Source organism: Geotrypetes seraphini, chromosome 4, assembly GCF_902459505.1.
Source record: "Geotrypetes seraphini chromosome 4, aGeoSer1.1, whole genome shotgun sequence".
Classification (NCBI taxonomy): domain Eukaryota; kingdom Metazoa; phylum Chordata; class Amphibia; order Gymnophiona; family Dermophiidae; genus Geotrypetes; species Geotrypetes seraphini.
The window spans coordinates 172,426,558-172,454,520 of NC_047087.1; the positions used below are offsets into that span (position 1 = coordinate 172,426,558).

The window sequence follows — 27,963 nt, forward strand, 5'->3', positions numbered from 1 at the left end:
GCTCTCGATCATAGCCCACGGCTACTCCCTCAATTTCCAGACTCCTCTGCCGTTAGGCCTGCCAAAAGAGTCTGCTTCCAACAAGTCTCAGTCCCTCCTTCTCGCTCAAGAGGTTCAATCCCTCCTTCTTCTCAATGCCATCGAAGAAGTTCCTCAAGATCAGCGAGGTCAGGGATTTTACTCCCGGTACTTTCTAGTTCCCAAAAAGACCGGAGACCTCAGACCTATCTTGGATCTCAGAGATCTCAACAAATGTTTGGTCAAGGAGATGTTCAAAATGCTCTCTCTTGCCACCCTCTACCCTCTTCTCTCTCAGGGTGACTGGCTATGCTCCCTCGATCTCAAAGAGGCTTACACACATATCTCATCCAATATTCTTGCCTAAAGTTGTCTCAGAATTTCATATTAATCAATCTATTGTCCTTCCAGTATTTTTTCCAAAGCCTCATTCTCACCCTGGAGAAGTTGCGCTTCATATTTTGTACTGTAAATGTGCCTTGGCTTTCTACTTGCAAAGCACTCAACCTCACAGAACAGCTCCACAACTTTTCATCTCCTTTGATCCAAATAAAGTTGGGGCATCCTGTCTCGAAGTGAACCATATCCAACTGGATGGCTGCTTGCATCTCCTTCTGCTATGCTCAGGCTGGTCTCCCTCTGCAGGGGCGAGTCATGGGCCACAAAGTTGGAGCAATGGTGGTGTCTGTAGCTTTCCTCAGATCAACTCCTATTGAGGAAATCTGCAAGGCTGCCACTTGGTCCTCGGTTCATACTTTCACCTCTCATTATTGTCTGGATACTTTCTCCAGAAGGGACAGCCATTTTGGCCAGTCAGTTTTACAAAATTTGTTTTCTTAAATTGCCAACTCTCCCTCCATCCCATTTTGCTTAGCTTGGAGGTCACCCACATGTTGAGAATATGCTGCCTGCTTGTCCTGGGATAAAGCACAGTTACTTACCGTAACAGTTGTTATCCAGGAACAGCAGGCAGATATTCTCACAACCCACCCACCTCCTCTGGTTGGCTTCTTAGCTAGTTGTCTGAACTGAGGTACCTTACAGGAGACGCGCACCCTAACTCGGGCAGGAAGGCACTTACGCATGCATGGTGCAGCACTCGTAAGATCTTAAAAGATCTTCAAGCAAGTCTGCTTGCGAGGCTGTCCGCTGCGGGACTCCGTCGATGACGTCACCCACATGTTGAGAATATCTGCCTGCTTTCCCTGGATAACAACTGTTACGGTAAGTAACTGTACTTTATCTGGGGTAAAAGTTTCCACTTGATTATACTGCAAAATTTCCTTCATATACATCCTCAAGAGCTCCAACGGAGCTAAATAATGTGTGATAGGTTTTTTACTCTCATAAAATTCTCCATTTTAGCATGAAGCAATGTGCTATCCTTAATACTGGATATAGCTGATTTCTGTAGTAGTAGTAATAGTAGAATATGTACAGGTGGAAGTGCCACAGAAGGAATCAAGAGAACAAGTTATAATGGGTGAATCGAGAGAGATTTATGTTGGGGTAAGTACATGGGAGTAGAGAATGACACGGGGAAAAAAATCTGTCCCTGTCACCGGACCACCGTCCCTTTCACCTCCCCGTCCCTGCTATCCCCTTCATCTCCCTGTCCGCTTCACTGCCCGTCCCAGCAGCATCCACCCTTCCCTCTCGCCACCTCAGTGCCCTTTGGCACCCCTCGTGCGGTCCGTTCATCACCCTCCCTCCCCCTTACCTTCGCGGCGTGTTTTAAGGTTTGAGTAGCTTGTTGAAAGCCGCCGGAATGTTCATGCAGTCGCGCGCGCGTGTGTGTGTATGGGCGGAAGCTTCTTCTCCGACGCAACTGGAATTTGCATTAGAGGAGAAGCTACTGCCCACACACACACGCGACTGCACGTAAGCTCCGGCGGCTTTCAACAAATCTCAAACCTTAAAACGCGCCGTGAAGGTAAGGGGAGGGAAAGAAATAGATAGATTCGGGTAAGTAGAAACGAGGGAGGGAGGCGGCCGTGTGCAATCGGTGATCGCTCGCGGTCCCTCCCTTAACTGCAGGGACAAGGCCATTCACCGTTCCACGGGGCGGTGGATGGCCTTGTCCCCGTACCTGCAGGTGAGCACATTTCCCCCTTCCACCGTTTTGGTGGGTTACCCGCGGGGTAACATCCACCATGACATTCTCTACATGGGAGGTTACAGAAGCTGTAGGTGTGTATGTTCCAGGTGTGTGAGACGGAGGGAGGGGGATTTATCTGAGGTTTTAGAGAACAGTAAGAGAGTGGGATTTTGTGCTAGAGGGATGGCTAGATAGCGCTATGGCTGAGTTTATGGAGGAAGGGTTGAGCTAGTTTCAGTGATGTCTGCTTAGGGAAATTTGAGAGGGATGGAGAGAAACTTGGGGGAGAGTTCTTGTGAAAGAGGTAGTAAGAAAGCTGTGGGGTTTACCTCCTTGAGAGGGATCAAAGAAAACAGGGGGTTGAGCATGTAGGAGAAAATAAATAAGCCTACTGGATTTCTAACTAAGATGGGATGTGAAACTGTTTGGTTAGGGGAAGAAAGTTGGGGGTGTCATACTATGGGCAGGGATGACTATGTCTTTATGATAGTCTACACAAAATAAAACAATTATAAATGCTTTTTTTCCAAAATCTTCAAAAACTATGCAGGTGCCTTTTTTTTGTTTGCATAAGTCCCCCAAGAGAGAGAGAGATGGCTAGGGGAGCTTGCAATCTTGATGAGGTTTCTTCAGTGGTTGAATTGAGGGAAGGTGTCTTATTTCCAGAGCTAAATTCACTAGGGAGATTTTTTTTTCATTTAAATGCAAGATTTTGTTCATTTCTCATTTTATTTTAAAAAAATGTTCATTTCTTTCTTTATCTTAGTCCCAGGAGGTTCTGATGGCCCCAGTGGAGTGCTGATATGTTCAGAAAACTATATCACTTACAAAAACTTTGGTGACCAGCCTGATATCAGATGTCCCATTCCTAGGAGAAGGGTAAGCATTTTTATAATCCTTTTTATCACAACAATGTGGTGAACTTGCAACTTTATAATAAACTAGTCTTTAAGCCCGTTTCATTAACGGGTGCTAGAACATATGTGTGTGTGTCTGTCTTTATTTCTTTCTCTCTCTCTCCTTAGCCGCTTTTTTTCTTTCTGCCTTTCTTTTTACTTGGCTGTCCATCACCACCCCTTGCCTGCTCCCTCTGTCCATTTTCCCTTCCTTTTACCTCCCCTGTGTCCACCACCACCCCTTCACTGCTCTCCTTATGCAGCAGCAACCCTTCTCCCTTTGTTTTACCTCCCCCCTGTCCAGCAGCACCTGTTTCCTTCTCCCCCTGTCCAACATTAGTCCTCCGTTCCTTTTTCTTCACCCCCCCTGTCCATCAGCATCTCTTTCGTTCTCCCCCTGTCCAACGGGTGCTAGAGTAGACTGTTTTTTTTTCCTTTCTCTCTCTGTGCTTGGATGCTGTCTGTCATTCTTTCTGTCTGTGTCTCTGCCTTGTGCCCTGCCTGCCTGTATTTCTCCATTGCGCCATGCCTGCCTATCTCTTGGTGTGTGCCCCCAGCACACCCTTCCCCCCAAAACAGCCCCGTTTTCCAATGCCCCTGCCCCCTTTTGTGCCATGCCTGCCTGCTCCGTGGCCCCCTTCTGTTTCCCCCCTATGATTGCTGCTGGCCCAGCAAACCCCTCACCTCAAAGCAGCCCCCTTTCCCTCTCCCCTTGTTGATGCATGCCTGCCTGCTCTGTGATCCCCTGCCCATGATTGCTGTGTGCCCCCAACACACCCCTACCCCCAAAACAGCCCCTTTCCCTCTCCCCCTGTTTGCCTGCCATGCCTGCCTGCTCCCTGTGCATCAGCATCAGCATTTCCCTCCCCTTCACCTGTTCCTTCGTAGCAGCATGCAGATAAAACGGCTCCCTTAGTTATTTGCTGGTTTGTTTGTTTTTTAAAGTTTAAAGATGCCGATGTGTGGCTCCTCTCACGATCCCGCCTGCGTCGGAAGCCTTCTCTGACACAGGCCGGGATCATGAGAGGAGCCACGGCGGCAGCGTTAAACTTAAAAAAAAATCGAACAAAGAACTAAGGGAGCCGTTTTCAAAGCCGCCGCCGCAGCTTAAGGGACAGGATTGTACAGCTGGACTTGCTCCTGGGCCCGCGTCTGCCCTCCTCCGACAGCCGGCTCCCTCGAAGCCCTCCTCCCCTCCCCCTTTCCCTTCCCGCGGTCCGTCTGGCTGCGGTCCGGCCTGTGGAGGCGATTGGCTGGTGATGTGCAACCCGCGCATGCGCAGTAAAAAAAACGCGACAGCTCAGGGAACACGATTTTTTTAGTGCGCATGCACGTCCTACCATTTTATTATATTAGATGAAGTTATGCTCAGATTTTTTTTTTGTCTGGTGCTTATACTATATAAACATTTCAGTGGCTTAAATAAATCTAATAGCAGCAAAGTAATTTGTTGGTCTGCAAGGATGTCTGCCATATTTGTGGTACAGCCATATTTGTTTGTGTAATTTAAGGTCTGTTGGAATTGCTCACTGCTTTAAATGATGAGCCTTTCATGTCTCTTCTCTGATACTTGCCAAGGAGATGATTGAAATTCTCTGATAAAGTGCTGAGATGTGAGCAGTCCAGATAAGCAGTTGAGCTAGGGAATGGAGAGAGCTGTATTAATCTATAGTAATATTTTTTTTGTTGGGTTTGTTTTATTGATTTGGATTTGGATCATGTATTTTTCAATTGTAGCTCAAAGTGAGTAGCTTTCAGGAATAGTAGGTTTTTCTATCCATGGAGGACTCACAATTAGAGAATGGCACGGGGACATATTTTTCCTCGTCCCTGCAGGAACTCATTTTCCCGTCCCGGTGAGTTCTTTACCTGCCCCTGACCCATTCCTGCAAACTGTCCTCATCTGCACAAGCCTCAAACACATTAAGTGTTTGAGTCTTATGCGTTTAAGACAGAGCTTACAGAAATGGGGCAGGATTAGCGACAAAATTCACAGCAACGGGGAATTGAGTTCCTGCGGGAATGGAGAATTGTTCCTGTCTCATTCTCTACTCACAATCTAAATTTGTATCTAAAGTAATAAAGGGTTAATTTCTGAGTCTTGCCACACCACTCTAGACCCCCAGCTATGGCAGTGAAGGGTTATCAGTCTGACAAATTCAGAAATCTAACACTCTGAAGCCCACTCTGAAGGTAGTTGTATCCTTGGTATATGCAATTAGTGTAAATTAAATTATCCCAGGACAAGCAGGCAGGTATTCTCACTAGTGGGTGATGTCATCCGACAGAGCCCCGATACGGACATCTTGCAAGCATGTCTTGCTTGAAAAAACTCAGAAGTTTCGAGATGCCCGCACCGCGCATGCGCCAGTGCCTTCCCGCCCGATGTACCGGGCGTGTCTCCTCAGTTCTTTTCTTTCCGCGGAGCTGAGAAGTTTCACTTCATTCTGCGCTGACTGAATTTCAGTAAAATTTGCCTTCTTTGTACCGCGTGATTTGTTTATTTGTTTATTTCTACTTTAATTTAGTATTTCTTTTCAAAAAAAAAAAAAAAGTTAAAATTATTTCTTCCGGCGGTTCGACCGGGCCGGCCTCGTGGCTTAGGCCCAGCGCCTTCGACCTTGCGGCGACGATTTTCCGGCCTATGTCCCGGCCAATCACCGGTTTTAAAAAGTGCAGCAAGTGCCAGCGTGCGATTTCGTTGACGGACCCGCATCGACGCTGTCTTCAGTGTCTTGGTCCAGAACACATACCGAAATCGTGCCGGCCTTGTTCCACGCTTACTGCGCGCTCGTTTAAACGGCGCTGCTTGCTCTGGGAGTCGATGTTTAAGATGGAGACTGCTAAGGAGCCGTCTGCTTCCACTTCTACTGATGTTTCGCCGGTCCGTGCGAAACCTGCATCGACGACTCCTGCATCTGGCCTTGTGAAGCCGGCATCGTTCACACCGACTTCAGCCTCGAGTTCGGCACCGGTGCCTGTCCCCGTCTCCTCGGCTCAGGTACCGCCTTCCACTGTCCCTCCGGTGGTCATCAAAGTGCCTAAAGCTAGCAAGCAGAAGCACTTGGCCGCAAAGGAGCGCGAAGACCGTGCTGGAGGACCCCCTTTCGGTGCGGATCCCTCCATATCGGCTTCGCTGCAATCCCTGCTGGAAGCTCAATTTGTCGAGCTTATGCAGTCTATGGGACCCCGGCTTATCGCCTCCATTCAGGGTGACCTCCCGGTCCCGGTTCAGGGGGGTGGACCGCCCCCTCCCCCTCCTCCTCGTCGTTCGATCTCACTGCTCGACGAGGAGGATCGGCGGAGGGCGGCGGGAGCCTCGAGGCAGGCTTCCTTTAGTGATATGCCGCCTTTGGAGCCCATCACGCCTCCTCGCCATCAGAGTACTATGCCAGCCCCTGATAATCGGAGTCCTGGGCATACCGCATCGCAGGAAGAGTTCTTCCGCACTCCATACCAGGCCTGGGTGGCATCGCGTGAGTCCGCATCCTTGCCACATCTACGATCCACTGCATCTAGTCCCATCCATCCCGTGGAAGCTTCGGGGGACCGTGCGATGCATAGGAGGTCTCGTTCTCCATCCCGACACCGGGAGGGGCATCGATCTCGACACTCGTCTCGACACTCCTCGCGTCATTCGGAGGTGTCTCCACAAAAGAAGATGCAACGTATGGGATACTCCTCGTCGGATGTATCCCCGCCTGAGGGACCGGAGTATGAGGAACCATCTACCTCCTATTCTCCTTGCTGCTCCCAGCTCTCTCTGGATCTGGAGGCTTCCACTTCTTCTAGTCCGTCTCGCCGGCCGGCGCTGACGGACCAACTGTCCTTTTCCTCCTTCCTCTGACAAATGGCGGATGACTTGGATGTAACTTTGGACACTGGTTCTCGATATTCCAAGGAGTATCTGGACACCATGCACTTGCCTCACCCTCCGGCGGAGTCGCTCCGGCTTCCTCTGCATAAACTGCTTGACCAGACTTTCATGCGCTGTTTTGAAACACCATATTCCATCCCTGCAGTTCCCAGCAAGTTGGATGCTCGATACCGCATCGTCCACCACAAAGGGTTTGAGGGGGCGCAACTCTCTCATCAGTCCCTCCTGGTCGAGTCCTCCCTCAAACGATCTCACCCCTCCCAGGTTTACGCCTCAGTACCACCGGGCCGAGAAGGAAGGACGATGGATAAGTTTGGTAGACGTATCTACCAGAACTCTATGATGGCGACTCGAGTACTCAATTACAATTTCTTCTTCTCTTCATACTTGGACTTCTTCTTGCTGGTGCTCCGCAAGTTCATACCTTTTATCAATGCTCAGGCTCGATTCGAGTTTGAAGAGGTGGTGGCGACCCTTTCCCAGTTACGCCTCCAGCTGATGCAATCCTCCTACGATGCCTTCGAGCTCTCGGCACGGGCTGCTGCCTGTTCGGTGGCCATGCGTCGCCTGGCATGGCTTCGTACGATTGATATGGATCCGAACCTCCAAGACAGGCTTGCAAATGTGCCTTGTGCGGGGGCGGATCTGTTCGATGAGTCTATCGAGACTGTTACTAAGAAGCTTTCGGATCATGAGAAGTCCTTCCAGTCTATCCTACGGCCTAAACCCAAGCCTCAACAGTCTCGTCCCACTAGGCCGCCTTTGATTTACCAGCGGCGTTATCAGCCGAGGCAAGCTCCTCCTGCGAGACAACCTGCGAAGAGACAGCCTCCCCAGAAGCCTCAGCAGAAGCCTCAGATGCCGGCTGCACCCAAGGCTACTCAGCCTTTTTGACTCTCTTCCAGGGAGCATAACCGACCTCGTTCTGTCTCCCCCCGTTTTTCCCATTGGGTGTCGTCTCCATCATTTTTGTCATCGATGGGAGACCATAACCACGGACCTTTGGGTCCTTACCATCGTAAGAGAAGGATACTCTCTTCATTTCCAACGGGTCCCCCCGGACCACCCGCCAAGAGAGTATCCTTCAAACTTGACGCAGACCGCTCTTCTCCTTCAGGAGGCTCAGGCTCTGCTTCGGCTTCGGGCCGTCGAGCCGGTTCCTTTAGATCAGCAAAACCAGGGGTTTTACTCCCGGTACTTCCTCGTTCCGAAGAAGACGGGCGATCTGCGTCCCATTTTGGACTTTCGAGTCCTCAACAAGTTTTTGGTCAAGGAGCGGTTCCGTATGCTGACCCTTGCTTCTCTCTACCCCCTCCTCGAGCAGAACGATTGGTTATGCTCTCTGGATCTCAAGGAGGCCTACACTCACATCCCTATTCATCCGGCCTCCCGCAAGTTCCTCAGATTTCGGGTGGGACATCTACATCTGCAGTATCGAGTGCTTCCATTTGGCCTTTCCTCGTCTCCCAGAGTCTTTACGAAGTGTCTGGTGGTGGTGGCCGCTGCACTCCAGAACATGGGTCTTCAGGTGTTTCCATACCTCGACGACTGGCTCATCAAGGCCCCGTCAGCTCCAGAGGTCATTTCGGCGACCTTGACTACCATTTGTTTCCTGCAAAGCTTGGGCTTCGAGATCAACTTTCCCAAGTCACATCTTCAGCCCACCCAGTCTCTCCCCTTTATCGGGGCGGTCCTGGATACCATTCAACTTCGAGCATTCCTTCCTCCTCAACGCATGGATGCTCTCCTTCTACTCTGCCAGTCGGTGTCTTCTCGCCAATCCATTTCAGCGAGACACATGATGGTCCTCTTAGGCCACATGGCATCTACAGTTCATGTGACGCCTTTTGCCAGACTACATCTCCGAATTCCTCAATGGACCCTGGCATCTCAGTGGACTCAGGTGTCCGACCCGTTATCCCGTCACATTGTGGTCACTCCTGCTCTACGGCAGTCTCTTCTCTGGTGGATGACCTCTTCGAATCTATCCAGAGGTTTGCTGTTTCACTCTCCTCCCCACCAGAAAGTTCTCACGACCAATTCTTCGAACTATGCCTGGGGGGCTCATCTGGATGGTCTTCGCACTCAGGGGTTCTGGACCAGTGCGGAACGACTCCATCAAATCAATCTTCTGGAGCTCAGAGCCATTTTCAATGCTCTCCAAGCTTTTCAACATCTGCTTCACGACATGGTGGTCCTTATTCGCACAGACAATCAGGTCGCCATGTATTATGTCAACAAACAAGGGGACACGGGCTCGGCCCCTCTTTGCCAGGAAGCTCTTCGAGTCTGGGATTGGGCTGTTCGCCACAACGCCTTCCTCAAAGCTGTCTACATTCAGGGGAAGGACAACGTCTTGGCAGACAAATTGAGTCGTCTTCTCCAGCCTCACGAATGGACGCTCCACTCCGACCCCCTTCATCAGATCTTTGCACAGTGGGGAACGCCTCGGATAGACCTCTTTGCAGCCCCCCACAACTTCAAACTGCCTCAGTTTTGCTCAAGGATCTACACTCCTCATCGCCTCGAGGCAGATGCCTTTCTACTGGATTGGGGGAATCGCTTCCTGTATGCGTTTCCTCCATTTCCTCTCATTCAAAAGACTCTGGTCAAGTTGAGATCAGACCATGCCACCATGATTCTGATTGCTCCTCGGTGGCCCAGACAACCTTGGTACTCCCTTCTACTTCAACTGAGCAGCAGGGAGCCAGTACTTCTTCCAGTGTTTCCTTCACTTCTTACTCAACATCAAGGTTCACTACTTCATCCCAACCTGCAGTCCCTCCACCTGACAGCTTGGTTCCTTTCAACGTAACTCCTCACCAGTTCTCTCAAGAAGTGAGGGAGGTCTTGGAGGCTTCCAGGAAGCCTGCTACTCGACAGTGCTATTCCCAAAAATGGACTAGATTTTCTTCCTGGTGTATTTCCAATGCCACGGAGCCTCAACGAGCTTCCCTATCTTCTGTGTTGGACTATCTTCTACACCTGTCTCAGTCTGGTCTCAAGTCTACCTCTATACGAGTCCACCTGAGTGCTATTGCGGCTTTTCATCAGCCTCTCCAGGGGAAACCTTTGTCTGCTCATCCTGTGGTTTCTAAGTTTATGAAAGGACTTTTTCATGTCAACCCTCCTATCAAACCTCCTCCTGTGGTTTGGGATCTCAATGTTGTCCTGTCTCATCTCATGAAGCCTCCGTTTGAGCCTCTCAACAAGGCTCCACTTAAGTATCTCACCTGGAAGGTGGTTTTTCTGGTGGCCCTCACATCTGCTCGCAGGGTCAGTGAGCTTCAGGCCCTTGTGGCGGATCCACCGTTCACTGTATTCCATCATGACAAGGTGGTTCTTCGTACTCATCCAAAATTCTTGCCTAAAGTGGTCTCTGAATTTCACCTCAACCAATCCATCGTGCTTCCAGTGTTCTTTCCAAAGCCTCATTCTCACCCTGGAGAATCTGTTTTACACACTCTGGACTGTAAACGTGCTTTAGCTTTCTACTTGGATCGCACAAAGCCACACAGAACTGCTCCTCAACTTTTTGTCTCCTTTGATCCAAACAAGTTGGGACGACCTGTATCGAAGTGCACCATCTCCAACTGGATGGCGGCTTGTATCTCTTCCTGCTATGCCCAGGCTGGATTATCCCTTCCCTGTAAGGTCACAGCCCATAAGGTCAGAGCAATGGCAGCCTCTGTTGCCTTCCTCAGATCGACACCGATTGAGGAGATTTGTAAGGCTGCCACTTGGTCCTCGGTTCATACATTCACCTCTCATTATTGTCTGGATACTTTCTCCAGACGGGATGGACAGTTTGGCCAAACAGTGTTACAAAATTTGTTCTCTTAAGTGCCAACTCTCCCACCATCCCATTGGGGTTAGCTTGGAGGTCACCCACTAGTGAGAATACCTGCCTGCTTGTCCTGGGATAAAGCAATGTTACTTACCGTAACAGTTGTTATCCAGGGACAGCAGGCAGCTATTCTCACGTCCCACCCACCTCCCCTGGGTTGGCTTCTCAGGCTAGCTACCTGAACTGAGGAGACACGCCCGGTATATCGGGCGGGAAGGCACTGGCGCATGCGCGGTGCGGGCATCTCGAAACTTCTGAGTTTCTTCAAGCAAGACATGCTTGCAAGATGTCCGTATCGGGGCTCTGTCGGATGACATCACCCACTAGTGAGAATAGCTGCCTGCTGTCCCTGGATAACAACTGTTACGGTAAGTAACATTGCTTTATGTTCTAGTGCACTGTTCTTCAACTGCCGGTCCGCAGAAAATTCCTGCCGGTCCACGGAGGGCTGGCGAGATCGACACGGTTAAATTTCCTGTCGGGCATCTCTTCCCCTTTCCCTTCCAGGGCTGGCGTTAGGATCAGCTGCGGACAGCAAAAAGAAACACAGAAGCTGCGGTACTTTTCCTCTTGCCTGCATCGCTATAGGCTCTGCCAATCCTGATCCCGCCCCCCCACTCTGAAGTGACTTCCTGTGTTTGAGGGGCAGGATTGAGACCGGCTGAACTTATAGCGAATAGCAATGCAGGCAAGAAGAAAGGTCCCATGGCTTCTGTCTTCGTTCTAGCCGTCTGATTTAGCAGGACCACAATTGAAGGCAGGGCTGATAGCAATAGAGTTCGAGAGAGACATCTCTAAGGCCCGTGGAATGGATGGCTTCCCCGCCACTGCAGTTCAGCGCTTGTCTAAGGCAAGTCCTAGCGAGCAGGGGAGGCAGACAGCAGCATTATTGGGCTTAACTCTGAATGAAGAACAAGCCTTTCAAGTTGCTTCCAGAGTTCTGGGCAAGGGAACTGTAAGTAAACTGATGCGAGTTAAGAACTAGGCTGCTTCCAATTTAGTAACAGTTATGGTGAGACCAGCCATTGTGACACTGGAGTCACTCTGGGGCCAGCAGCAAAGGGAGGGAATAAGAGATGCTGGATTCCCACATGTTGTGGGAAGGGGATGGTAGACCCGGGGGGGGGGGGGGAGGGATTGGTGTTTCAGAAGGGAGATGGTGGATCCCCTTGGGGGAGGATAGTTATTGGAACTAGGTGGGAGTTGGAAGAATAGGGACACAAAGACAGATGCTGGACCTTGCAGGGGGCAGAGAGACATGGAAAATGCTGAACAGGAGGGTGGAGTATGAAGACAAAAGTAAGATGTTGGACATGGATAGAGGGAGTAGGGAGACAAAGGGGATATGCTTGACATGGTGAAGGAGGAATAGAGAGACAAGGAGAAGATGCTGAATAAGGAATGGAGGGAGTAGGGTGATGGAAGGTATCTGCTGGATTAAGATGAGGAAAAGAGGGGAAGTACTGGAATATGTTCAATGTAAAATCATAACTGAGGCTTGTGCGGATGGGATCAGATGGTTTGCGGGGACCGAGCTTGTGGAGACGGGGCAAAAATGTGTTTTTTTTAATTTCAGTCTTAGTAGTTTGCCAGTGCACAAAATAATTATTTTATTTCTGCCGGTCCACGGGTATAAAAAGGTTGAAAAACACTTTTCTAGTGCACTGTTCTTCAACCGCTGCTCCGTGGACAGGTGCCGATCCACAGGAAATTTCTACCGGTACACGCAGGGCCGGCACGATTAAGGTCCAGGGACAGGCGAAAAAAAAAAAAAAAGCCTCCCTCCTTCCTTTCCCCCGTCCCCTGCTATCTTACCGCCCTGCAGCTGCTGCTAAAGCCAACAGGAAGTCTTCTTTCCGATGTCAATTCTGACGGTGTGCAGGCTGTTTAAGCCTTAAACGCTTTTGGATATAATTACAGAGTCTCTCCAGGAATTAAAGATAGAGACGCCACAAACCTCGTCTACCCAGTGCACGCTCGTGAGCAGCACTAAGGCTCAGACCACATGCTTTCCCTTAAGATATTACTAAAATGTTAACATCACTGGGAGGTCCCCGAAGGGTCTATTTGGGTGGCCACGGAGACACTTTATCCAATGACTGCAACTTTTAACTAGCTAGTTACTCCCACCAAAGGTAGATTGCCTGGTGGCGAAGGTTACCAAGCGTACCTCTCTCCCTAGTGAAGGTTGAGTAGTAGTTGCCTTGAAAGAGGTGTCAGGGCTCTCCGACATGCCCCCCACCTCGCGCCGAGGTCTTTCCTCCCGGTTCCTCTTGGAGTCCTCATTGGACGAATGCGTTCATCGGACCAGATACTGACTGTGGCCCGGGTTCCCAAAGAATGGACCCGGGTCTTGGATTTACGCTTCACCATAGGTATGGTAAGTGAAGGAAAAAGCTGGGCTCGACGGCATCCTGCGTTCAGCCCAAGAGCTTCAGGTCGCCATATTGATTAAGCTCCTCCCCTGACTGATCTTTTCAATGAGTCTCTAGAGTTGGGAGTGGTACCGGAGGACTGGAGAAGGGCAGATGTAGTCCCTTTCCACAAAAGTGGAAGTAAGGAAGAAGTGGAGAATTACAGGCTGGTAAGTCTGACTTCTGTGGTAGGCAAATTAATAGAAATGCTTTTAAAACAGAGAATGGTGACATTTCTGGAATCCTGTGGATTACAGGATCAAAGGCAACATGGAGTCACTAGAGGGTAGGTCTTGTCAGACGCATCTGATCAATTTCTTTAACTGGGTGACTAGAGAATTGGATAGAGGGAGTGCGCTAGATGTGGTGCGTTTAGATTTTAGCAAAGCCTTTGACAATGTTCCTCGCAGACGTCTAATAAATAAACTGAGTGCCCTCAGGATGGGTCCTAAAGTGACAGGCTGGGTCTAGAACTGGTTGAGTGGAAGGCAACAGAGGTTAGAGATAAGAACATAAGAATTGCCGCTGCTGGGTCAGACCAGTGGTCCATTGTACCCAGTAGTCTGCTCACGTAGCGGCCCTCTGTTCAAAGACCAGCACCCTAACTGAGAGTAGCCCTACCTGTGTACATTCTGGTTCAGCAGGATTTTTAAATCATTTGTCTATTGATGTAAAACCACATCCTTTTTTTATATTCATTTGCTTGTCTGTCTCCTTCTGACAGAATGATCTGGATGACCCTGAAAGAGGAATGGTGTTTGTGTGCTCTGCTACCCATAAGACCAAGTCCATGTTCTTCTTTCTGGCCCAGACTGAACAAGGAGACATCTTTAAAATCACCTTGGAGACTGATGAGGATATGGTAAGTTTTTATTAATTTGTAGGAAGTTGTAAGATAAGAGGGGGTTGATATTGTCTTTAAACTGTTGTTGAAAATGACGGCTTTGTCTCCTTAACAATGTAATAAAAGCTTTCAGTTTCTTGCATTGTTTCTGTGATGGATTTTTTTGAGATATGGCGACCAGAATTGCACAGTACTCGAGATGTGGCTATACCATAAAGCAATTATAACATTTTCATCTTTGTTTTCCGTTCCTTTCTGATAATTCCAAACTTTCTGTTTGCTTTCTCAGCCGACGCCACTGCACATTGAGCTGAGGGGTTTCAACGTATTCTCTATTATGACAATTAGATCCTTTTCCTGAACAGTGACGTAAGCATGTAAACCTGCTGCAGCTGATCATCTTAACTTTGTTCCTCTGCTATGTCTCTGATGACATCATTAGGGACGCGGCAGAGGAAATTAGGCCAGTACAAGACCGCGAAGCAGCGTGTTTACTGTGCCTGGACGCTGCTGGAGCTGCGAGGTTTGTCGGCCGTCTAGCGGTGGGAGAGTCAACGTGGGTTTCTGGTGTGTCGGGGGGGGGGGGTCACGGCGTGTTAGTGGTGTGCCGGGTAGGGTCGGCAGCGGGGGGGGAGTCGCGGCCAGTTACCTGCTGCCAGTCCTTAGACGCGTGCATGCGTACTCTTACCTGCCACAGCCCGACAGATCAGGGATCAGGGAACACGGGGTAAGAGTGCGCATGCGCACTTACCATTTTATTATATAGGATAAATCTTTCCTTCACTCTTTTAATGCTGCACTGCTTTCAGCTGTGTATAGCTGAAATTATCAGAAGCAATTAAGGAAAGATTTATAAACTACAAGGGTCATTTCATAAATAATGCACACTTTTTTTTAAATTTACATGGTTTTCTTTTTTTTTTCTAAGTATTTTTTTACAGTCCTTCATTATTCTATCCAAGACACCGTTTTTGTTCAGTTGCTGAATAGCATGGGTAATGGTGGAAGAAAGCTCTTCCAGAGATGCAAAATGATGTCCACTCATAGGTTGTTTCAACTTTGGAAAAAGGTCGAAGTTTAGTGGACTCATGTCTGGGCAGTAGGGAGCATGAGGTAACACCTCCCAGCTGTATTTGCGTAGTTTTTCAATGACGACTTTCCCTGTGTGCGGGTGAGCGTTATCATGAAGAATGAGTGACTCAGCCAAGAGCAACTGAACAAAAATGGTTTTGTGCATTTTTCTGCACATTTTTTTTGCAAAAAATCACAATAATACACTGTTGTGACACTTCTTCCACATGGAACTTTGTCTGTGCTGATGATGCCTTAATGATCATAAGCAAAAATCATAATTTCTTTGACTTTTGATTGAGCTCGTTGAAATTTTTTTGGTCGCGAGGAAAATGGAGCTCTCCACTTGTTGGACTGTGATTTTAGCTCTGGTTCTAAGTCTCTGACCCACATTTCATCAATAGCAACAATGCAATTCAAGAATACCTGACCTTCAACGTCGAATCTTTGTTTCAGCACAGTTGCATTGTCTCTGCTGCTGTTTAGCAGTCAAGAAGTGGGGACCCATCACGCAGAAATTTTTCTCTTTTTTAAATCATTTGTCAGAATTCGGTATACTGATGTCGGTGGAATCTGTGGTTTCAGAAAGTTCCTCAAATGTTGCACGAAGATCTTGTTCAAGAGCATCAGCTACGAGTTTCACACATCGTTCATCAGTTGTTGATTTCGGTCTTCCTGGTCTTACATCATCATCTATGCTCACACGACCACTCTGAAAACGAGTTGCCCACCGAGAAACTGTACTACGGTCCACTGTTAACACTACAAACTTCACTTAACGCACTGTGGATTTCTGTTGGGTTTTTGCCACATAGAGTTTCATTCTTAATGTACTACCTCTGATCGTCAACAGACACAGTACCTGAGACATCTGCAGCCTCCATTTCCCATACTTATCACAGCCACACTAAGTACACTACAGAGCTCCTAAGCACACTTCAAGCACTGAAGTAAAAGTGAAACAAGGTTTACTGCAAATGCATCACCCACGCCCCAGTGTTGCCAACCTGTGCATTATTTATGAAATGACCCTCATATAAAGAGTTTTATCTCATGCCAAAGTTGCCATTTCTTTAATAAGATATTAATTATTTTTTCTGTGGCCTTCCACGTACCTACAAATCTAAAATGTGGCCCTGGAAAGGATTTAAGTTTGAGACCGCTGCTTTGAAGCAATAAACCATTCAAAAAGAAAAAAAACACACAGAAACAAAGTCCAACTTGTGGCAGTTTTTCTGGGACACTCACTCCCAGCTTCATAGGTCCTTTACCAGTAGCAAAACAGTACTGACTGGCACAGTCAATTAAATTAGACTCAAGGTTCAAAAACCAAAAATTATTCCTAAACAAAACTCTGTTTTACAAGGCTGCTACAGGCACTTAGTTGACTGTTACACAACTTTCTGCCAAAGCCTCTAGTCAGGTTTGGCTCTTTGGAAGGACAGCTTTAAGCAACAATTCACACAGGAGAAAATATCTTCATTTCTAAGCCCAGTGGTTTAAGCTAGCTCCATGGCTTCTACCAACCCTTCTTCATAGGGAAGCATGTCACCCACCTCCATAAACTCTGTGAAGCGGTCAGCTCTAGATCAGATAATTCCTCAGCTTTACTCAGATCTAACATCTCCATATCTGGCTTTCTCTCAGGCTGGTGGCTGTTAGGAGGCAATACCTTAGGTTCTGCTCTGCTCCTGGGTAGTGTCAGGGATGCTGCTTCCTCCTTGAGCCTGGTTCCTCTGCTGTTCTCCTTGCTGCCCTTTTTGTTACCCCCAGGGCCAGGTTTAAATAGGTGAGAGTCCTGCCTACATATATGTGTGGGATAGGAATAACAAGGAACTCTCTCTGCCTCCCCCTTTGGTGAGACTGCAGATTGCAATCAGGAAAAAAACCCCTGCTGTTTTTACTGTTTAGGGACAAAATGGCTTCTCTGCCTGTTTCTGTGTGCTTTCCCTTGGTGCTGCACTGGGCTTGCTTGCCCGTTAACTGAATGGACCTCTTTTTGTACCAGCCATGAAAAACAGCCCTGTAAATGGCACAGTATCCATGCTATTCTCGCATGTAACTTTGCCAGTCAATCGCAGTCCTTCTCTAGGATTTTCTTCTATGAACACAGAACAGAGATATTTGTTTAGAATAGTGTTTCTCAACCCTTTCAAGCTAAGTACCCCTAAGCCTAACAAATACCAATCAAGTACCCCTGGCCAAACTCCGCCCCAAACCCGCCCAAACTCCGCACCTGACTCCACCCCCATAATAATACTAATTGTAATTCAATTTCTTCCATCCATTTTTCATATACACACAATATAATAGTATTAATACATAATGGTAACCACAAAATTTTTAAAAACCTGAAGCATACTGTACGTAGAGAAAATATTATTTATATTTGGAGGTTTTTCAAAGATGTCAAGACAGATGACTTTAAAATATGCAATGTCACCTCAGTAACAACTATAGAAAAATAGACAAATATAGTGCACAATCAATTAATTTGACCTAGTAGACTTCAATCAAATGTCTGAGATCTTCAATGATTTTGGATTCAGCGGTCCAGTCCTCTCCTGGTTCCAAGGCTTCCTAATCACTCAGCACTATGCTGTAATTAAGGATAGTGGACTATATCTCATAGCTGGCACTCTCCCAGAAGGGTCCCCCAAGGATCTCCACTCTCACTGTCAGTGTTCAACCTCCTAATGCTATCCTTAGGAGCCAACCTAGTTCTTGCATGAATAAAATATTTCTTCTATGTGGACCTCGTAACAATCATACTACCTATAAGAACATAAGAAGTTGCCTCCGCTGAGGCAGACCAGAGGTCCATTTCGCCCAGCGGTCCGCTCCCACAGCGGCCCATCAGGCCTATTGCCTGAGCAGTGGTCCCTGACTATTTCTATAACTACCTCTTGCTCCTATCCCTATAACCTACCTCTACTCCTATCTGTACCCCTCAATCCCTTTGTCCTCTAGGAACCTATCCAAACCTTCTTTGAAGCCCTGTAACGTGCTCCTGCCTATCACAGCCTCCGGAAGCATGTTCCATGTATCCACCACCTTCTGGGTAAAAAAGAACTTCCTAGCGTTTGTTCTAAACCTGTCCCCTTTCAGTTTCTCTGAGTGCCCCCTTGTACTTGTGGTTCCCCATAATTTGAAAAATCTGTCCCTGTCTACTTTTTCTATGCCCTTCAGGATCTTGAAGATTTCTATCATGTCTTCTCTAAGTCTCCGCTTCTCCAGGGAGAACAGCCCCAGCTTTTTCAGTCTGCCAGTATATGAGAGGTTTTCCATACCCTTTACTAGCTTAGTTGCTCTTCTCTGTACTCCCTCAAGTACTGCCATGTCCTTCTTGAGGTGCGGCGACCAGTACTGGACACAGTACTCCAGATGCGGGCGCACCATTGCACGATACAGTGGCAGGATGACTTCCTTCATCCTGGTTGTGATACCCTTCTTAATGATACCCAACATTTTGTTTGCTTTTCTTGAGGCTGTGGCGCACTGCGCCGACACCTTCAATGTTGTGTCCACCATCACTCCCAGGTCTCTTTCCAGTTTACTTAACCCTAGCGGTGATCCCCCCATTTTGTAAGTGAACATCGGGTTCTTTTTCCCTAAATGCATGACCTTGCATTTCCCGATGTTGAAGCTCATTTGCCACTTTTTGGCCCACTCTTCCAGTGTCGTCAGATCCTTTTGGAGATCTTCACAGTCTTCCGTGGTTTTAACCCTGCTGTATAGTTTGGCGTCATCCGCAAATTTAATGACCTCACATTTTGTTCCTGCCTCCAGGTTGTTAATAAATATATTGAACAGGAGCGGTCCCAGTATCGACCCCTGCGGAACTCCGCTCGTGACCCATTGCCAGTCTGAGTAATGGCCCTTTACTCCAACCCTCTGTTTCCTGTCTGCCAGCCAGTTTTTGATCCATCGGTGGACCTCCCCTTGCACCCCGTAGTTCCATAGCTTCTTAAGCAGTCTTTCGTGTGGTACCTTGTCGAAGGCTTTTTGAAAGTCAAGGTAAATGATGTCTATGGATTCCCCTTTATCCACCTGGCTGTTTACCCCCTCAAAGAAGTACAATAAGTTTGTGAGGCATGACCTACCCTTGCAGAAGCCATGCTGACTTGACTTTAGCTGCCCATTGTTTTCGATGTGCTCACAGATGCTGTCCTTAATCAGCGCTACCATCATCTTTCCCGGGACCGAGATCAAGCTCATCGGTGTAGTTTCCTGGGTCACCCCTTGAACCCTTCTTGAAGATGGGCATGACATTTGCTATTTTCCAGTCCTCCGGAACCTCTCCAGTTTTTAAGGATAGGTTGCATATTTGTCGAAGTGGCTCTGCTATTTCGTTCTTTAGTTCCTTGAGTACCCTTGGGTGAATGCCGTCCAGACCTGGCGATTTGTCGCTCTTTAGCCTGTCTATCTGCCTGAGGACATCCACTCGGCTCACTTCTAGTTGGACCAGTTTATCATCCTGATCTCCATTTACGATTTCTTTGGGTTCTGGAATGTTGGTTGTGTCCTCCCTCGTGAAGACTGACGTGAAGAACTCATTTAACTTGTCAGCTATCTCTTTTTCCTCTTTTACTACTCCCTTTCTGTCTCCATCATCCAAAGGTCCCACTTCCTCCCTTGCTGGTTGCTTCCCCTTAACGTACCTGAAGAATGATTTGAAGTTTGTTGCCTCCCCCGCCAGTCTCTCTTCATATTCTCTTTTTGTTTTCCTTACCACTCGGTGACACTCCCTCTGGTGTTCTTTGTGCTCCTTTTGGTTGTCCTTTGTTTGGTCCTTTTTCCATTTATTGAATGATGCTTTCTTGTCACTAATCGCCTTTTTCACTGCATTTGTTATCCACCCTGGGTTTTTTTGTTCTATTTTTTTGCACCCTTTCCTGAACTTGGGGACGCACAGGTTCTGTGCTTCGTGCACCGTGCCCTTGAGTAGGGTTCAGGCTTTTTCTATGGACTCTATCTTCCTTGCGTTGCCATTGAGTTTCTTTCCCACCATTTTCCTCATGGCATCATAATTCCCTTTTTTGAAGTTGAGTGCTGTCGTTGTGGTTCTTTTCACTTTTGATGATCCAATTTCTAGCCTGCACTGGATTGTGTTGTGATCGCTGTTTCCTAGTGGGGCTAGTGCCGCCACCTCTTTTGCGGGTTCCCCTAGTCCGTTGAAGATTAGATCAAGAGTGGCATCTCCCTGTGTTGGTTCCATGACCAGCTTTTCCATGAAACAGTTCCTCGTGGCCTCCAAGAATTTGGTCTCCCTCGTGCAGTTTGAGTACCCGATACTCCAGTCTATCCCAGGGTAGTTGAAATCCCCCATCACCACCACACTTCCGCTGTGGCATACCTGCCTCAGTTCAGCCTTCAGGTCCTGGTCGATTTCTACCGATTGTCCAGGTGGGCGATAGTACAGTCCCAATTTTATGTCTGCTCCAGTTCCTCCCGGTAGCTTAACCCGTAGTGATTCCAAGCCATCCGCCCTTACTGCATTAGTCAGTACCCTCACCATAGTCAAGAAATGTGTCTTCACCATAGAAAATTGGACTTCAACCCACCAAAATCCTTTGTCTATGACCTTTCACTAACCCACACTACACTCTGAGAATGATAATAGACAACACAGACTTTCCATTAGAACTACAATCCCAAATTTTGGGAGTAGAAATTGATAACCCCCTATCCATGAAAAGCCATTTATAATAATAATAAAACAATCTTTTCTTTTGATGAACAAGCTAAGATCTATCAGAAAATACTTCAAAACGGAGGCCTTCCAAATCTTAGAGCAATCCCTAATCCTACCTCGACTAGTCTACTGTAATGTAACTCTAGTTCTCTACTCTAAAATGTTACAATTGAATCTTCAATTAGTTCAAAATACAGTAGTAAAACTCTTATACAGATTATGGAAATCAGAACACTTACAGCCCTACTATATGAAAATGCATTGGCTGCCCATAACTGTGAGGATAGAGTTTTAATTTGGGATAATTGCCTTTAAGATCCTAAGAGGGAATGCCCCTGCCTACCTAACAGAGTTAGCCACTCTATTCCAACAGATATTAAGAACATAAGAATTGCTTCTGCTGGGTCAGACTAGTGGTCCATCGCGCTCAGCAGTCCGCTCACACGGCGGCCCCCAGGTCAAAGACCAGTGCCCTAACTGAGACCAGCCCTACCTTTTCCACTTAAAATTCCCAAAATGCAACAATATAAAGTCTACCAGGCAAGTTACCTTATCCATCCAATATTAATTAGCAAAATGTTGCAACTACCACTTACACTAAGATCTTGTGACCACTATCAGGTTCAGAAAACCTTTAAAAGCATTTCTATACCAAGACAGGGAGCCAACCCTGAATTAACTGAATGGCAATTGTTAAAGCCCACTTGGTAGTGCCCGTACCAGGTTCCATGAATGACTTCACCCACTTGTGAGAATATATGCCTTCTGTCCTCGGAGAACACCTGCTACAAGTAAGTATCTTTGCTCTTTCTTCTTAAGACACCCAGACACTCCATCACTTTGGGTATCCGTAGTCCAGTGTTTTTCTTATCTCTTCTTTTGTACTTGAAGAAGCAGGGCCTTGCTCTGATTGAGGTGATAATACTTTTGATCATATCCCAGAACTCTGAGGTATGCTCTTTTCTCCATGGACAAGCAGGATAGAGCAGCCACACATGTGGGTGACGTCACAGCTGACGTTGCCGATTTGGCCCTTGTCAAAGAGCTCAGATTGACCTTTAAAAGGTTCTGAGCTTGTGCATTAGTCTCCTGCCCTAATGTAGCTAATAGAAACAGAATCCCATCAGTTATTTTTTTAACTGCCACAACAGTTGGATGCCAACAAGCCCTTGTCTCTTTTAACACTATTTTATTTAATTCAGTTAATTTATTTCTGACAAATTTCTACAATGGAAAAAAAGCCCAGGTTTAAAACCTCCACTTGTGCAGCAAAAATGTCCATTATGGACCTGCATCAAGTCTGTATAAAATGACTTGGCTCTCTGCACGACTCTGACTCTTGTCAGCAATGTGTTAGTTTAATTAAACGGTCTCGCAAAGCCAGAGAAATAAAATTGAAACTACTTTTGCAAGATCCTGCTTCTGCACTCCCCAGGACTTCTACTTATCATCTCTCAGGTTCAGCGGGTTATAACATGACCATCCCTACAGCGCCTGAGCAATTCCAAAACCCAAACTCACCAGCCAGATCTCTGGCGGTTAATCAGCAAAGGTGTGATTCAAATAAAGATCATGAACGGCACCACAGGCATTGCACTTCACAGCTCACGATGCCAGAATCAGACTCTTCCTATGATTGACATCGACACCATTCAGCAGAGGTGGAGCATCGTCCTCATTAAAGGGAAGGTCATCGACATCATCAGAAGACGGCACAGATGGAGCACCGGCGTCATTCATGGGAGGAGCACTGACATTCACGGGAGGAGGAGCACCGACGTCATAGACATCAATCACCACATCAGGGGCATCCACACACAAGCCGAAGCAGACACCGCCACATTGTATTGGGAGATTCTTCTACTGCAAGAGGTCAAAGCTCTTCAATGAATTCCACACCAGTTGCCTTACCTCCTAAAAAGAAATGCACTCAGAAGAGGAAGCATTTATCATTATCCCTTCCACATCTCTCAGGCTATGGAATTTCGCATTCAGTCCCTTTGGTGTCATCCCCCTTATTAACTCCTCCTCGATCTCAACCTCAATTACATAGAAATAGAAATAGACGGCAGATAAGGGCCACGGCCCATCAAGTCTGCCCACTCCAGTGATCCTCCCTATCTATCTTTGCGGATAGATCCCACATGTCTATCCCATCTGGCCTTAAAATCCGCCACACTTGAGGCCTCAATAACCTGAAGTGGAAGACTATTCCAGCGATCAACCACCCTTTCAGTGAAGAAGAACTTCCTAGTGTCACTGTGCAGTTTCCCACCCCTGATTTTCCACGAATGCCCCCTTGTTGCCGCGGGACCCTTGAAGAAGAAAATGTCTTCTTCCACCTTGATGCGGCCCGTGAGATATTTGAATGTCTCGATCATATCTCCCCTCTCTCGACTCTCCTCGAGTGAGTAGAGCTGCAAATTCCCCAACCGCTCCTCGTACGGGAGCTCCCTGAGTCCCGAGACCATCCTGGTGGACCGATTCCAGTCTCAGTACATCCTTGCGGTAATGCGGCCTCCAGAATTGCACACAGTACTCCAGGTGCGGTCTCACCATGGATCTATACAGTGGCATAATGACTTCAGGTTTACGGCTGACGAAACTCCTGCGTATGCAACCTATGATTTGCCTTGCTTTGGATGAAGCTTGCTCCACTTGGTTTGCAGACTTCATGTCTTCCCTGACAATCACCCCCAAGTCTCTTTCTGCTTCAGTTCTTGTCTGGATCTCGCCATTTAGGGTGTAGATCTTGCATGGATTTTGGCTTCCCAGGTGCATGACTTTGCATTTTTTAGCATTGAAACTGAGTTGCCAGGACCTAGACCAGTGTTCCAGCAGAAGTAAGTCATGCACCATATCGTCTGTCATTGCTTTTTTGTCTGTTGTGCTTTTGCTCACTACATTGCTCAGTTTGGCATCATCGGCGAACAATGTTATTCTACCTCGGAGCCCTTCTGTCAAGTCTCTTATATAGATGTTGAACAAGATCGGGCCCAGGACGGAGCCCTGTGGCACTCCACTTATCACCTTACTTACTACAAAGAGGTTAACACCTCCTCAACCTCATCCAATTTTCACTGAATTATGGAGAAAATTTTTGGAATCATGGTATTCAGTCTCCAAATTTAGTTCAGGCATCTCAGTCATCTCAGCAGCCTAAATCAGCACCTCTGCATCATCTGAGTCACCAGCACAGTCTTCTTCTAAGCAAGCAACACCTCCTAATGTATTTTCTGATCCATCTCCCCTGCTACCAAATAATCAAGATCCACTGGAGGATATTTCCTATCCTTCCTTCTTACAAAGGGTAGCTAAACAACTGGCATTACCCACCTCTCACGAGCCAGATCCTCAAAACAAATACCTCAAGGCAATGAAGTATCTGGAAGTTCTGAAGATGTTAATTGCTCTGCCTATACATGAACATCTACTGGAACAACAAACAGCCATCTGGCAAGAGCCACTTACATCCCCACCAAAGAGAAAATGAATTGATACAAAATATAAAGTCCAGTCCACGTTAGACCACAATAAACTTCAACCATCTCATCACCATTCAATAGTTGTGGAATCAGCGCTTAAGCGTTCCAAAAGCACCTGTAACTTTTCTAATGCTCCTTCTGGGAAGGATCATAAGTTACTGGATGTTGTCTCCAGAAAGGTTTTCCAAAATGCTATGCTTCTATCCTGTATTGCAAACCACCAGTTTCATATCTCACAATTCTTATTCGAATTAGTTGAACAGTTAGAACAATCATCAATTCTCTCAGACCTTCACAAGTGCACAAAATATCTTGTTCGCACCTCCTCTGATGCTTATGATACTGCATCTAGAGCTGCTGCCATTTCTATTGTGGCTACACATATGGCCTGACTTCATGCATCTGATATCAGGGAAGATGCTCATGATAAATTAGCTAATGCGCCATGCATCTGTGATGAGCTCTTTGGGGAAAAAGTGGAAGCTATATTTTCCAAAATAAAAGAAAATGATATCACTCTGCAAGCTCTAACACAAGGGAACATAGAACAGCAATTGTTTTTGCAAAAACATTCTGCAAATGGCTATAATAGAGTACCCTTCAGAACATACAGAAGATATAACCAACAACGCTACACTTATGGGAAATACAAATATAATAAACAACAGTATGAATAGAATGCAAGGCAAAGGCCAAGAGAAAGGAAGACATCAAAACAAACTTCAACGTCTCAACAGAAACCCGGTCCAAGTTTTTGATACTGGCCCAAATTCAACTCAGGCAGAACCTGTGGGAGGTCATCTGTCCTCCTTCCTTCGCCAGTGGACACAAATCACAACAGACTAATGGGTCTTATTCTTTGTTCAAAAAGGATACAGGCTTCGAATGTCATCAGTCCCAAAATTTTGCAAATTACGAGTTTATCTGATGCTGCAAGAACAGCTTATGCTGCTAAGACAGGGAATTTCCAGCCTCCTAAAAGCAAAATGCATAGAGCCTGTACCCACTCAAAACCAACATCGGGGATTTTACTCCAGATACTTCCTGATACCAAAAAGGAAAGGCAGTCTCAGACCAATCCTAGACCTCCGAGGCCTAAATCTGCACATTTGTAAATAAAAATTCAGGATGCACAAGCTATTCACCATTCTTCCTCAACTATGCCGAAACGATTGGATGGTCTGTCTAGACCTCCAGGACGCTTATGCCCATATTCCAATTTGCCCAACTTTTTGCCAATTTCTACGATTCATATGCAACAATCAACACTTCCAATACAAAGTACTGCCCTTTGGTCTTTCTTCGGCACCGCAGATATTTACAAAGTGCATGGCAGTAGTTGCAGCACACCTAAGACAGCAAAATGTCATCATATTTCTGTACCTGTTTGACCTTCCCCTCAAGCAGTAAAACTGTCACTCTCAAAAACAATTCATCTTATGGATTCGTTGGGCCTTCTAATCAACTTCAAAAAAATCAATTCTACAACCGACACAATCACTAGAATATATAGGAGCATTCCTTTACACCCCTCTGGTGTCGGCCTATCTTCCAATTCCTCGTCAAATCATAATTTTCCAACTAGTTCAGGACTTGTATTCCAGACAGTTTGCAACAACAAAATATTTCTTACGTCTGTTGGACCACATGGCAGCATCCGTTCACACTGTTCCCTATGCACGCCTACACATGCGCCCTCTTTAGTGGGATCTAAAATCCAAGTGGAACCAATATCTTCATCAACTTTCAGATATTATTCCCGTGACAGATGAGACTCGGAAATCCCTTCAGTGGTAGTATCAGCTCAGCAATCTGCAAGGGATATTGTTTCATGCACCCAAGCCAGAAGTCGCGATCACCATAGATGTGTCTCACAAAGGATGGGGTGCACACACCACGCAATTCAGCACTCAAGGTCTCTGGTCACAGAAAGAGAGCATTTTCCATATCAGTCGACTGGAACTTCGAGCAGTATATCATGCTCTTCTAGCATTCTCACCTCAACTAGCCAAAAAAGTTGTGCAAGTTCAGACAGACAATCAGGTGACCATGTATTATCTGAATAAACAAGGAGGAACAGGTTCACATCTGCTGTGTCAGGAAGCAATTCGAATTTGGCATTTTGCATTGTCAAAGAACATTTTTCTAAGTGCAATATACCTACCAGGAGTAGACAACCAGCTAGCCGATTCCCTCAGCAGACATCTTCTGCCTCACGAGTGGTCACTGCATCCAACTATCTTCTTCCTCATAACTTGGACCTTTGGGATTCCAAAAATCTATCTCTTTGTATCTCTTGGTCAGAACACCTTCTGTATACATTCCCTCCTCTTCCTCTTATTTAGAAAGTACTGTTCAAAATTTGCCAGGATCGCAGTGCATTCTAGTGGCACCACACTGGCCACGTCAACCATGGTTCTCGAAACTAATTCAACTACAAGTCAAACCACTCATCCGATTACCGCTTCATCCGGATCTTATATCCCAGTATTCGGGGTCAATATTACATCCCAACCTCCATTCACTCTCATTAACGGCTTGGATGTTGAACGGAGACCCTATGCCAATCTGAATCTGACACCAGAAATTGAAGCAGTTCTATTCCATTACAGGAAGTCATCTACACGTAAAGCATGCTTACAAGTGGAAGCGTTTTTCAGCCTGGTGCTACAATTCATCTAATGATCCATTTCTGTTTTGCTTCAATGTCTTCTTCATCTCTCATCAGGAATCTCTGTTTCATCTGTGAGACCTCACCTTAGTGCAATAGCGTCCTTCCATGATCAAATCTCCAATCGTGGAGGCAAGATGGCGATTGAGCAGGGTGCGTGAGTGTATGCTCTGAAAGCGGCAGTAAACTTTTTTTGAGTAAATTCAGTACTTCCTATTTTTCATGCCGCAAAGAAGAGATAGGCAGAGGAGTTTTCCTCCACCTCTGCCGGAGACATCTACCAGACGGTTATTACAGCTTTCACTGTTCCTTTGGCGTCGGGCGTTACTGCTGCTGAGCTTCAGGAGTCGCTCAGCTTGGAGGCTGAGATTTTGCTCAGCCCATCTGGACTTGACCCTCCCCCAGCTCCAGGAGCTAAGCCAGTGGAGGACCGTTGGGTGGAGGAATCTCAGATTTTGCTCAGTGCGACGGTGTTTGTGACCCTGGAAGGGGAAGCTTCGACAGCCCGCTCAAAAGGCATGCTGTAAGTGAGGTGGAGCTTACCCAAGATGGCGGCTTGGGAGTAGCTGCGGAGACGCCTTCATGCTTGTGGTGAGGGTTCCTTGTGAATTATGGTGAAAAGGAAGTCAAAACTTTGGGTGTTTCCCGTTGAGACAGCGGCACCATCGGGCCCGATGGACGTCTTCGTGGAGCGCGGCTCACGAACGCCACAGGGTGCCAAGGCTGGAGAGAACGCACAGGCTGAGGTGCGGGATCTCTCCTTTGAGGCTGTCATCCTTTCTCCGGATGAGCGAAGACTGCCTAGCTGTCCCGCTGCGACGGAGGAGTCGTTTGTCGACTCGCCAGCTCGAGATGCCCTCTTGCTGTCCTCTCAGAGTGGGAGGACTGACCCTGGAAGGAGGAAGGAGGAGCTTTCAAGATCACAGCAAGCAGTGGAGAGATCTCAGCAAGCCCAAGGAGATTCTTCAAGCAACTAGGAGGCTGCAGGTATTTCGGTAGCCCAAGAAAATCTTTTGGTAACTGAAGTGGTCTCTGGTTCGATGGGCA

At 47.1% G+C, this 27,963-nt stretch overlaps 1 protein-coding gene across 1 annotated transcript in view; it reads left to right on the forward strand.

Annotated features, from left to right (window-relative positions):
• SF3B3 (splicing factor 3b subunit 3) overlaps positions 1 to 27,963 on the forward strand; it is a 307,537-nt gene that overhangs the window by 59,349 nt on the left and 220,225 nt on the right. The window contains exons 6-7 of the mRNA XM_033940443.1: positions 2,883 to 2,995; positions 13,875 to 14,012. Coding sequence (XP_033796334.1) covers positions 2,883 to 2,995; positions 13,875 to 14,012 — 251 coding nt within the window. The remainder of the gene's footprint in view (positions 1 to 2,882; positions 2,996 to 13,874; positions 14,013 to 27,963) is intronic.